The 12,067-nt window shown below is 36.4% G+C and overlaps 3 protein-coding genes across 3 annotated transcripts; 1 reads left to right on the forward strand and 2 right to left on the reverse strand.

The window, feature by feature from the left end:
- Nucleotides 1-3,195: 3,195 nt before the first annotated feature.
- LOC17881803 (protein MAINTENANCE OF PSII UNDER HIGH LIGHT 1) lies at nucleotides 3,196-4,928 on the reverse strand. The gene is made up of 3 exons (XM_006286488.2): nucleotides 4,637-4,928; nucleotides 4,245-4,382; nucleotides 3,196-3,788 (listed from the first exon to the last, which is right to left on the reverse strand). The coding sequence occupies exons 1-3, from the start codon at nucleotides 4,802-4,804 to the stop codon at nucleotides 3,351-3,353; spliced, it is 744 nt and encodes a 247-aa protein (XP_006286550.1). The 5' UTR covers nucleotides 4,805-4,928; the 3' UTR covers nucleotides 3,196-3,350.
- A 763-nt stretch (nucleotides 4,929-5,691) lies between these two features.
- On the reverse strand, nucleotides 5,692-8,084 carry LOC17881470 (aspartyl protease AED3). The gene is made up of 3 exons (XM_006287655.2): nucleotides 7,539-8,084; nucleotides 6,502-6,982; nucleotides 5,692-6,336 (listed from the first exon to the last, which is right to left on the reverse strand). The coding sequence occupies exons 1-3, from the start codon at nucleotides 8,067-8,069 to the stop codon at nucleotides 5,975-5,977; spliced, it is 1,374 nt and encodes a 457-aa protein (XP_006287717.1). The 5' UTR covers nucleotides 8,070-8,084; the 3' UTR covers nucleotides 5,692-5,974.
- Nucleotides 8,085-10,734: 2,650 nt separating this feature from the next.
- LOC17883181 (putative RING-H2 finger protein ATL69) lies at nucleotides 10,735-11,220 on the forward strand. The gene has a single exon (XM_006289919.1). The coding sequence runs from the start codon at nucleotides 10,735-10,737 to the stop codon at nucleotides 11,218-11,220; it is 486 nt and encodes a 161-aa protein (XP_006289981.1).
- The last annotated feature ends 847 nt before the right edge of the window (nucleotides 11,221-12,067 follow it).

A 12,067-nucleotide genomic window follows, 5' to 3' on the forward strand; every position in this document is an offset into this window, starting at 1 on the left:
TGAGAATGTCACATGTTTGATTAGTTACTGTGGACATTATTCTTTTTTTTTTCGGTAGGGCTCCGATAAATATAAATATGTCCACTTCGAGCTTTTCGGCCAAGAAATCACGTAGACCTGAAAGATGATTCCGGCCGTATACTTTCTTACAATAAATCTTCAGTCGAAATTAATCACAATACGTGTTCTAAGGAGGAGCACAATTCAGTTAAGTCATTTTGGACTATTATAGCTTGTATTATTATGAGCTATATTTATCAGACTATACCCATCACGCTTGAGTTGTCGACTGGATCATCCATATTTGGACAGAGATAAAGTAAAACCCCTGAAATGAACAGACCAATTATAGCTACAATACAAATGAAATATCTGTCTGTTAGTAATATAATGGAAAACACTGGTGAACAGTGTAACATCTATGCTTCTCACGATTTGGCTATATATTAACGATTGAATAATTGAATATAATAGTATAACGACATGATATATGAGGGCTCTATTTGATTTTGTATTTATCCTTTCAGTTTGATATCTGTATGTTTGTGGGCTATCGACATACGAAAGTTCTTCTTTTAACGCAATTGTTTTTGCGTTTAACTATTACAATTTTCTTCAGAAAGTGATATGTCTTTGAACTTTGATGGTTGTGTGACCTGTCTTTATTTCTACTTTTTTGTTTTCCCTTATTTGGAGTTGAAGATTCTTAAAAGACGAACACCTCTTGTAGGCTACCCATAGTCCCATATAAACGAAAGAACCACTCCATACCCACGTGGTACCACGTTCAATTCCACACATCGCGCATGGAGTTCCTCCTGCCTATTATTTACTAGCTTACTTAGGTGAGAACCCCACACCTCTCTTAGGGCATAATTTTTTTTATAAAAATACATCAATATGTACGAAATAGTTAAATAAGATATAAGACAAATTGATCAAATCCTTCTACATGATTTTTTCATAAATATATTAGAAAAGTTTATGCCGAAAAAAAGTTAGCAATCGTAAATTTCACATCAAGAATTATTTTATAAGAAACACTTGAGTTTTCTTTCATTTTTATGTTTATGATTTATAGTTCTTGAACAAGTACATTGTTATCTGAGTGGCAAATCATTTTGGAAAAAAAAAAATCAAAATACTCACGTAGTTATGTACGTGTTACTTCGGATTACAAAACTATTACGAGACTTTTTTTGTGCCACATAATATATATTCATGTTGGGGAATGGGGCCATAGCATATTAAATTTTAGTCTTCTGAATTCTGATGCCCCCATCGATCCCCACTTCCAAAAACTCACAGAAACTAATTTTTCACTTTTTTTTTTGATAATATTATTAAATGCTTTGATATTGCATCCTTGAAACGAATCTTGCAAATTGAAAGGTTTGATTAATTTATAATTGTCTCTTACCAAACATACTTTTCTAAACTGATTATTATTTGAGGAACACTAGTTAATATAGTATATCCAAATAATAATAATATTATCCGGATAAGATTGTCCCGACTTCTCCTAAACTCATATTCTTGTTAAGTCTCCTACCATACTAAATTATTATTGAACCAACAACATACGATGTAGTTTAAAATTTTCTTCTAAAACGTAACTTTACAATATCCGAGTTTTGTTACAAGAGATTTTACACCCTGCTAATTAAATTAAACCGCTACATGCGTTTTTTACAGCTGTTAAAAGTACAAGTGTAGGATTAAAATTTGTAGAGGAAACATGATGTCATGGAGTCTTCGACTTTAATTACGTAATAAATAATAGATTTCTTTTCGAAATATAGATAAGATAAGATGGTTCGATTTTGTCATGTGTATCGACATGCCTGTTTTGGTCAGAAAAAGAAGAAAAGAAAAGGAAGTATGTAAAAATAGATAGGTAATGAACTAGTGTAGTACTACTAGATGGAAGACACAACAGAGAGATAGAGAGAGAGAGAGAGAGAGAGAGAGATCAGATATCATCGACATGCCGTAAAAGGCGCAATCTCGGTCCGTATCGGATGCGTTTATTTTAGGCAAAGTGTGTTGTAGAGCCTACTTTCTTTTTTTGTTAGTCTATTTTAATAAATTATTTTAAAAATAAGTCGACAAAGCAGCCAAAAACAGATAAATACTAATAAAGTGTCGACTGAGAGATTAATTAAATAGTAGTATAGGAAAAAAAACAAAAAATTGAGTGAGTTGCGGCCTACTTTAATGGCCAAGGCCCCTTCGAACCTTTTTGATTACGACTATTTTATTTTATTTTATAAGAAGAAAGAACAAACAAACAAAACAAAAAAAAAGAACAAATAGTTTTCATATTCACAGATTGCGTGCCGTGATTTTTTCTCTCGTGTTTATCGAGTTAAACATAGGGGAGATTACATGGAGAGACGTAAGTTGAACACTTTTCCTTTTCTTTTTCCTTTTACCAAAATATTACAATTACATTAAATTTGCCCCCAAAAAAAAAAAAAAAACTGAATATAATTTAGTATTTCATAAATAGATTGCATCAAATTTGTCACCAAAGCTACATTAGAGTGTGGTCTGCTTTCGACTGCATTCTCTCAACACCTCAGTCAGTATGTTCCTTAAGGTCTAGAGCTAGCTTGACATTTTTTATTGACAAAACATATTAATCAGGTTGGGCTCTTTTACAAGCTCTACTCGTAAAATTTGTGTGTATGTCTTACGTTCTTTAGCTTCTGATTCATACAATACAAACTGACTACGCAAACAGATTTACATATACAAAGCTTCCTTCTAATTCCTCTAAAGCTTGGGATTTTCATTCTGAGAACCTCAAGAATTGGTATCAACCTCCTACACTACAAAAGGGATCTAGACCCAGTGAATTCAGAGTCTATTGAAAATGAAGATGTTGTTTCTTTACGAGTCTTTTGGCTTTGTGAGAGTTGTTAGGAGATCTATACAACAAGTTTCTATGGTTTGATATTGTGTTCTTGATTTCAATATAAGATCATGAAAACTAAAGTCGGACATCTCTTGGCTCGTCCAGCATATAGGGATACAGAGCCGTATATACCTTTGAATAGCTTAGTATATCCATGTGTAAAATACAGACATAGTTACTTGTTATGTTAAATTAAAAGACAAAGTTAGAGGAGAAACAACACCTTTTAGTATATCGTCAAAATTCTCCAGACAGGGTAAAAGCAAGGTCGGAACTACATTAGCAAAAAGATTTGGCTTTAAATTTGATTAAATCACCAACTCATAGAGAAGAGTGTATACATATGTATATCCGAATATTAACAGAATGCATAATATTGGTCTATGCTTCATCTCATCTTTACACACGCATATAATCCTAGGCTAGTCCCCTAAGAGGCACTACTTGTTGGAACAGAAGACGCCTCCGGCTGAGCCTCACTGGCCATAGTTTCCGGCAGTGAGGTTTCTTCCTGAGCTATCGTTGAAGTTTCTGGTACTGAGGTTTCTTCCTGAGCTACCGTTGGAGTTTCTGGTACTGGGATTTCTTGCTCGGCCACCGGCGGAGCTTCTGTGACAGAGGGGGCAGAAGGTTGAACAACTTCTGAAGTCTTGAACTTGTTGATGTAGTAGCTAAGTGACGGACCACTGTAATCCACTGTTTTTGGTCGAGACGGGGCATCTTTCCCGACTTGGAGGAGTATAGAGGAAGCTGCAGCGATTGCGATAAGGGCAAGGCCTGCTACGATTGCTGCTGTGTTCTCAGCCCCATCAGATGAAGATCCTGCAGTGCCTGAGCTTATCGCACTCTCTGCAACATATACTGCAGGCTGCAAAAGTGACAAGAAAAGCTATTCTTCAGCAAAAAGCAATAGAATTGAGTCAATAAGAAAACGCCAATACAATTAGATAAAAAAACCCATCCCAAGGAGATGCAGGGTTTGCTTGACATATCTTGTCGCAAGCTAATGCACCTCCCTTGGAAATGGAGATCGATGACAGGATAATGGGACATATACATAGAACACCCCAAAAAGAATATATCAAACAAGACCAAATATAACACCAAACTGTTGCCCATCACAGAACATAAGAACCGTTTCCTCAGAAAAAGTTCGAAGCTGCGCGTCTCAGCTGAAAACCTATACATATGGCTATATCCATCCAAAAAACTCTTATCAGTTTCTTAACTGCTTCCCTATATGTACTAAAAATCTATAACCTACTAGGAAATACAGAAACCTAAACTCGTGGATAAGTAACCGGAGAATGAAAGAGGAACCAACCTCAATAGAGTAAACATTAGTCTGACCAGCAGTATCTTTCTCAACATAGCCAGTCCAACCACGCGGCTTCCGAGGTGGAAATGTTCCCACCACTTTAGTCTTTTCTCCAGCTAACCATTCCATGCTCACAGTTCCAACCTGTTGTGTTCAATTAACATCATAACAATTGTAAAAAAAAAAAAAACCACTTTGCTAGTGGCATTGAGTCTTGGGAGACTTTAATACCAAAATCTTATAAGAAAAGTCTGACTCTTTATAAAAACCCTTGGATCAACAGCAACCACACAAAAAAATATCACCATGGTATTTTTAAAAAGAGACAAAATTGAGCAAAAATTAAAGCCGATACAGAATCAGAGCTTCGTTGTAAAAGGAAATGGGATTGAGAGTACCTCTTTCTCGGGAGCACATTCTTCGGCATTACAATCAGCATCATCGGAAGAAGCTCTGACGACGGAGACGAGAAGTTTCCGTCCGGCGGACTTGGAATTGAGGAATCTGACAAGAGGTTTGGGGGATGCTAAGACGTAGCCGTTAGGGGAGAGCAAGACGTTCGACATAGTTGATCAGGTTTCGAGGAGATTCTTCGATTTGTTCGTTCTATCGCCTCAGAAACAGAGAGAGAGAGAAGGAGAAGAGATAAAGATGATGAGTGGTGGGCTTTTTCACTTGCCTACTTACGCGTGTAACTGCCAAACCCACAAATTTCTTAACTCCGTATTACATACAAAACCTTTAATACATGGTTTAGCGTTTTAAGAAGATTGCAATCACCAATTTATTTTCAAATTTTACGAACCGAACCAAACCAAATAAACCTTAATACATCTAAAAATGTTAATCTTCCTTTTATATTATGTTATATCCAGTATTTAAGGTTTGGTTTTGCTATATCAGATTTATCCAAAAATCCACACCAACTTTTAAAAAAAAAAAAATCCGGTATAACATATGTTTTTTCATAGATACATCTTCTAAAGCACGAATCAAACCAAATGCCCACCAATAATGTTCATTTCAATACAATTAATATTGTATACATTAATTAGTACATTTTTCTCTTCTTTTTTCGTGTGTGTATGAATGTGTCTAGACATTTTTTTCACATCTCTTTTCTTTTCCTTTTTTCTTTCTTCCATCTTTAGTTCATTTTAATTTCCGCAAAATTAAGTTTGCACATAGTTTAATCATTACAGCTAGGCCTTGTGTACTGCTATAGTGCTTGGTTAGCCACTATCTCCATACTCCCATTGTATTGTATCTTAAGCATGTGGGGTTCAAATCACACTTTCCCGTTGTGGGATAAAGGAAATTTTGTATACAAAACAAATATGATATACCCCTCATATATAATGGAATGAAACAAGAGTCGAACTTTAATTTGTTTATGTAGATGTATCTTACATTATATGTAAAATATTTTGATTTATATTATTGTTGCATACAGTAAGGACCAAATATATAGTTTCATTTCATTATTTGATTAGTTAAGATCCGAATCTCTAGAAAATCCAAGAACAATTAAAAGAAGAGAAAAAAAAACTTAAAAATGACTAGATAGAACAGCACAAATGCTACAGTAGACAGCACAAATGCTAAGCACCACCGCCCTCTAAGACTGGTGAAGCAAAAACGACAAGAACAAAGACAAAAATGAAACACACAAATAACACAAACAAACAAGTCTCTGCATAAATATGAGTAGGCTCTTTATTGTCTCATTCATCTTTTCAAGAGCATCGTTCACGTGCCAAACCGAGCCGTCCATTGGGAACGTCGATGAGGACACGGTGGTTCTGCTGCTGCATGCTTGCTATCACATTTACCACAGAGTTTACGTTCTCTGGCGCTGCTGCAATGGCTAGGCACGACATGCTCCCTGCGGTGCTGTGTAGCATCAGGTTATCAGCCGGCATCGTCATGTTCACTCCCTTGAACATGAATGTTATCGTCGGCACCGTGACTTGCCCTGAGTAGCATGTGTCGAAACCCCCGAGTGACGTCACCACGGCGGTACGTGGCTTCACGCGCTTCCTGAACTCGTTCCTCACTGCCTCGTATACTGGTTTAGCCAGCCGCGTGTACACAGTCCCTACACATCAAATGGTTTAACTATATAACCAAACCAAAACACATACAAAAACCAAATCTGTTTATATAACTAAAAGAATTTAAACACATTCACCTAAAATTAAAGACATTAATTAACCGAACTAAACCGAAGCCAAATAAACCAAGATTTAATATGATTACATACCGGAGTCAAAGATGGTTCCAGCGCCGGTGGAAGGATTGAAAGCAATAGCTGCCGGAGGCAAATCGACGACTTTCCGGCCGACGCGGATGGCGACGAGGTTGACGTAATACAAAGAAGACCTCCTAGGGTTCCTGAGAAGTTGAGTGTACTTGATGCGCTGGGGCTGGGAGGTAGGGCCGAGTCGGAGCGAACCAGAGAAGGTCAGAGACCTGAAGCTAGGCAAACAGTAGGAGAAAGTGGACTTGTAGATGGACTGAGCCTGTGACATGAGCGAGAGTGGGCCACGACCCAAGCCCAACAAGCCTTGGGGAGGTGGGATGGTTCCTCCACCGGCGACTTTGTTGACGCATCCGAAGGTAAAGGCGTTGATAGGGTCGGAGGCTAGGCGGATGGTGTCCTGGGAGAGGTTAGCCGCAATGGAGGAGCTTCCGTAGGTGAGGTTGAACGAACACGAGCGTGCGGAACACGTGGGGTTCGGTACCTGCGGCAAAGTGTTCACGTGAATCGTTAATGACTTGATGCGGAGTCTAGTGTAGTGTATTGTAGTGCGAGTGTGTGACTAATGACTAATGTGTCGGTCGAGTTTTTAGTGGTTCTGTCATAACCCGTGAACGTTTTTTTGGAATGTGGGTGGAATTATCAATTATAACCACGTGGGACCCCACTCTCTGTAAGTAACTTTTTCATCTAAACTTTTGTATTATTTACATAAATTCTAGATCTGATAGTGAGTTACTAGCTTTTCATTTTGTAACAGCAATGATGTATATACTCATGCTCACATTCTTAAGATGAAAAAACAAACTACAGGTTACTAATATTAAATTTTGACTACAATATAGTGCCATATTCTTGAGCTATATATATATATATATATTTTTTTTTTTTAATGTGAGTTGTTTATTTTAATGATGTGAGAGTGTAAGTGTGAGGATATGATTGATTAATCCAAAAAAACATTCCAAAAGCATATTTATTATATATTATGTAGCGTAGGTGTGTGTTACTGTTATGTAGTTAGTACGAAATTAGTGTACCTGTTTACACTGAGGAGCGCTGCAGCTAACGTTTTTGAAGGAGGTGGACTTGGCTGGAGAAAAGGCGGTGTTAGAAGGACAGCCGACGCAGCCTGAGCAAGGAAACCAAGCCACGTCACTGCTAGTGTCCATGGCTAGGAGCAGCGACTGAGCCGGAGTTCCGATCAGAGCCTTGACAATGTACGTGGTGCTCTGCAGCATTTGACGCCCTGAGGCGATGGGGACAACAGATCTCTTGGCGACGAGGTTGCCCAAGTACTGGAGACGGGCCTGGTCCTGAGCCAACGTCTTCAGCACACGCGCTTCCCATGAGAGCGGGGACGATGATTTGAAAGGGGAGCAAGGGCTGTCTATGTGGAAGATTCTTAAGGTGGAGCCTTGGTCTTGAGTCTTGGTCAGGTCACAGTTTGGGTGGTTTAACCCTAGTGCTAATGGGACGATGAAAAGAAGCTGGAGGAAAAAAACAAGACTAGACATATTGTGTGTATTATATGCTTTTGTGTTGGATGGGATATTAAATGGTGTTGGCATGAGAGGGCTATATATAGTGGTCTGAGCTACAATATGACCAACCACATAAAATCAAAATTATATTAAACGGTAATAATTATATGCTACAAATCAAGGATTATTTCCGCTGATTAGGTTTTAAATTCGAATCAGGCGGGATAATTACAAAGGTTAAAGTTAAAATGCTCTAGTATTTTGTTTGGAAGACACTAGTTTTTACTGTAACCTCATCATATCTTTGCTATGACTACAACTTACCATAACAAGGGATTTATATTTATTTATCCGTAAATTGTTGTGTTGTAGATGTTTTGCTAAATATGCATATTGCATAATACGCGTTTTCTTCGTTTTTTGGAAAATATTTTAGGTTGGAGTTTTATACTAGTGTTATATATTAATGGCATGTTTGTAACACATGACTGTATTATACACTCTATTAGTGTTTCATTTTTGGTTTTAGGGTGTTTTTCTCGTTGCAAACACTTGGAATGTGATTTCTAGTTTTTAGTTTTTTTTTTTTTTTTGAATCTAATGTTATAGTTTTTAGTTTTTCTAATTATACACAGCAGAAAATTTGACTTAGTAGATAATGTTTTTGCCATTGATCAATATATAAGTTAAAACTCTTGGTTTCGGTTTTCACTGGACCTACAATATTTATATTTTAGATAAATTTGGATGGACTGTACGAAAAGAAAAATATTGTTAAAGCATAAAACATTATCCTTAACCTAAGTGTCTGATAGATGTCCAGTTTGGAAGAACCAATCTTTCTTTGCTACCCTTTCTAAACTCTGTAAGATATTGACTTATGTGATCTTAGATTTAATGATTTGTGTGTATGTATATAACCCAATAATATGTCCTTTTCCAGGGGAAATCTAAGATATTGATCCGAGATCATTTTCAATAATTATTTTATCTCTTAAACATTTCATATTTTTTGAAGAGAATTATCTCCCAATTAAAGCCTATAGATATTATCTCAATTTAGATTAATAAGTGGGTTATGCTTTTCAAATATCCAACAGTCTCTTCAGAAAAGAGTGATTAATAATTGTTTCAAGTGTTTCCGATAGGATCTCACAATCATGCAGTACTAAACCCACTTCAGAGTACAGAACCGTCTAAAGTAGAGAAGTGTTGCTATTGCTTCTTGAATCTTTGATAGCCTCAGCTCCAATAATGAGGACCGGTGAAAACTTGGGGGTACTACTGGTTTAGTTATTACTCCTTATTTTGTAAGCATTCTATATTATTATTACCTCTTTTCTTTTATTCTTCTCTGTAAAAATTGGTGTCGGCCAATAATGGTATATATAATTCATCTGTTTCTTTACTCTTCCGATAGTGCGAAAGTTACTTTTATTGAGATTTCCACTACTCTTGTGGGGTATTAGTTATTGATGGGCAGCGTATAATAAGGAAAATATATAGTTGTCTCCCACATGATATAAAAAATAGAACATGGTTAGTGTGTTCTGTGATCAAACTTTTCACAAAACAGAACATGGTTATTGTATTATGTGACTAACTTTTCTTTAATAATGTACATTTATTCGATTGCCACTCCGTTCACTTCACATATTGAACAAGTTGACAAGGTAAAATGATATATAAGGCATGAATGATTGTGTGACCCAAGTGCAATACCGATTTGATTCGGAAGCGGTACTACTTGATATTATAACATTATGAATCATATATAACAAGTCAAGATTTGTGAGATATGCTACTGTTTCATATTCTTGAATGAGATAACAGTTTGGAAGCGATTTGAAAAAAAAAAAAAAACTATCTAAAAAATGTGATTCTAAAAGTTCTTGCAATCAAATTCATATTTTCCGGGGAAAAAAAAGAGAAGTGATTATTATGTAAAATCCTGCGAAAAAAATTTTGATTCCACAATTTCTGAATGAAGAAGCCACAGTGCATGTTTCACAAATACATGAGTCTGTAACCTTTTTGCAAAAAGCCTTGTTCTCTTTTCTAAAAGGAGTAATGGGTGAATCAATTGAGGTGAGTAAATGAAATATTAGCTTATTTAGATATATTCCGTAATGGGGTTTGCTAGTGTAACTGTTACAGTAGTTTTTAAGTTACGTTAAAGATGTTAGGTTTGCAGTATTCTCAACTTATTTGACTGAAAGAGCTTCTTTATGTATTAGCTAATGTGGATTGTATATTTTTGTTTTAACAAGACTAATTCGCAATGAACCATATCAAGATCTAAATGATAAGATAATATACAGTTGAATTAGTGGTGATATCGTTTGATATTCGTACACACCAATAGATATATGCATGTGTACATCCATGTATTTAATAAATGTTTGTACAATTGATGTTATAGTTAATCACTAACTCCAAGGACTTCTAGATTTATTTTGTCGGTTTCCCCGCTAACATATTTTTTAAAAACCTCTCCTTAGAAATCAAGAGAGTCAACGGTCCGTTATAATTAATACAAGAATATGAACGATTTAAGAAGATAATTTACATAATCTCTCGTATGCATATGTGAGGAAAAAATTAATGTTTCTGCAACACCATTTAATTGCTTTCCCGCGGACTACGTCAAACTTGTCCCCTTCTCCTTTACAAACTCTTCTACTTCTTCTTCTTCTTCCATATTTTCTAGACTCTCACTCTCACACTCTTATCTCTCTGTCCATATGTTATAATGCCTCCGGTAAGTCCTCCGCCTAGTGGGGTTGGTCTCGGATATGGCATCGCCATTGCCGTAAGCATCTTGGTTCTCATATCCTTTATAATGCTGGCTTCATACATCTGCATAAGGTCTAAATCTACAGGAAGAGGAGATGAAGCCAGGACGAGTGACGGGGCTCTTGACTCGCCGTCTCCCGCGGCCGAGGTGAAACTCGGTCTGGACCGTCCGGTGATAGAGTCATATCCAAAGATAGTGTTGGGAGATAGCCGGAGATTACCGAGGCCCAACAGCGGCCCATGTTCGATATGCTTGTGTGATTACGAGGCTAGGGAACCGGTTCGGTGTATACCGGAATGTAACCACTGCTTCCATACTGATTGTGTCGATGAGTGGCTACGGACAAGTGCTACGTGTCCTCTTTGTAGGAACTCACCGGCTCCTTCTAGGCTAGCCACGCCCTTGTCCCATTTCTCCCCGCTTGCCTTCCAAATCAGGTGAAGTGTTAATTAATCAATTAATCACCTTTTCATCTTATATAGCTCCCTTTTATGTTATGAGATTGATGAAATTAGTTAATATATTTTTATTACACTTTAGGATTGAATTTGAAAGCTCAATTAAAATCGTATATTTTTTCCAAGGAGTTTATGAAATAAAAAAATTAGGATTATTATTTTGTTGCATGAGTATGCGATTGTGACTTATGATCAAAGTGATCAGCCATTGGATCAACTTTTATGCGTACTTCATACGTCATCGGATTATCAAATCACAATTTTGTACAGATTTGTGTGCTTTGGTTTTGGGATCTCAACTTTATTTTGGGGAATAAGGTTTTCATTTTTTTTTTTTTAATCTTCCCATTATACGTAAGTGAAATATAGCATTATCTCAGCAGGCGTGATTATAAACCTAAAGAACTTCATATAATAAAATCATTCTTTTTTTTCAAAGAGAAAAATGCATATTCATAGAAGATTTCGGTTTTAAAAGTATGGATTACTAATTACTGCTATAGTATCTCAGGTGTGATTACGTGCTAGTATTAAATGAACTTTGCACAAGCTTCAAAGATAGTTTAAAAAGTGGATTGATTTACTCGATTTCTTACATTGGATGCTGTCGAAAGGACGATCTGATGCGGTCCAAATAATGATAAGTTTTTTATTAATTAGGAGCAAGCAGCAAAGCAATAAATATTTTCGGTGAAATCCTCAAATATGGTTGAAAGCCTTCGTAAAAAGATGGTGTAATTTGGAACTCTTTGCTTACAAAAGGAAACAAAAAAAGTTGGAGCTATTCTTACTCTTAACGGTCTCACATGCCTGTCACGTATATATATAGG

Source organism: Capsella rubella, unplaced genomic scaffold, assembly GCF_000375325.1.
Source record: "Capsella rubella cultivar Monte Gargano unplaced genomic scaffold, Caprub1_0 scaffold_6, whole genome shotgun sequence".
Taxonomy (NCBI): domain Eukaryota; kingdom Viridiplantae; phylum Streptophyta; class Magnoliopsida; order Brassicales; family Brassicaceae; genus Capsella; species Capsella rubella.

What these genes read in the sequence shown, in the direction of transcription:
- LOC17881803 (XM_006286488.2), bottom strand. Translation starts at nt 4,804, where the DNA reads ATGTCGAACGTCTTGCTCTCCCCTAACGGCTACGTCTTAGCATCCCCC. An exon ending in AATGTGCTCCCGAGAAAGAG is followed by an intron (nt 4,383 to 4,636) that starts GTACTCTCAATC and finishes TGAACACAACAG; the next exon opens with GTTGGAACTGTGAGCATGGA. An exon ending in CTAATGTTTACTCTATTGAG is followed by an intron (nt 3,789 to 4,244) that starts GTTGGTTCCTCT and finishes TCACTTTTGCAG; the next exon opens with CCTGCAGTATATGTTGCAGA.
- LOC17881470 (XM_006287655.2), bottom strand. Translation starts at nt 8,069, where the DNA reads ATGCCAACACCATTTAATATCCCATCCAACACAAAAGCATATAATACA. An exon ending in GCGCTCCTCAGTGTAAACAG is followed by an intron (nt 6,983 to 7,538) that starts GTACACTAATTT and finishes ACTTTGCCGCAG; the next exon opens with GTACCGAACCCCACGTGTTC. An exon ending in TGGAACCATCTTTGACTCCG is followed by an intron (nt 6,337 to 6,501) that starts GTATGTAATCAT and finishes TTTGATGTGTAG; the next exon opens with GGACTGTGTACACGCGGCTG.
- LOC17883181 (XM_006289919.1), top strand. Translation starts at nt 10,735, where the DNA reads ATGCCTCCGGTAAGTCCTCCGCCTAGTGGGGTTGGTCTCGGATATGGC.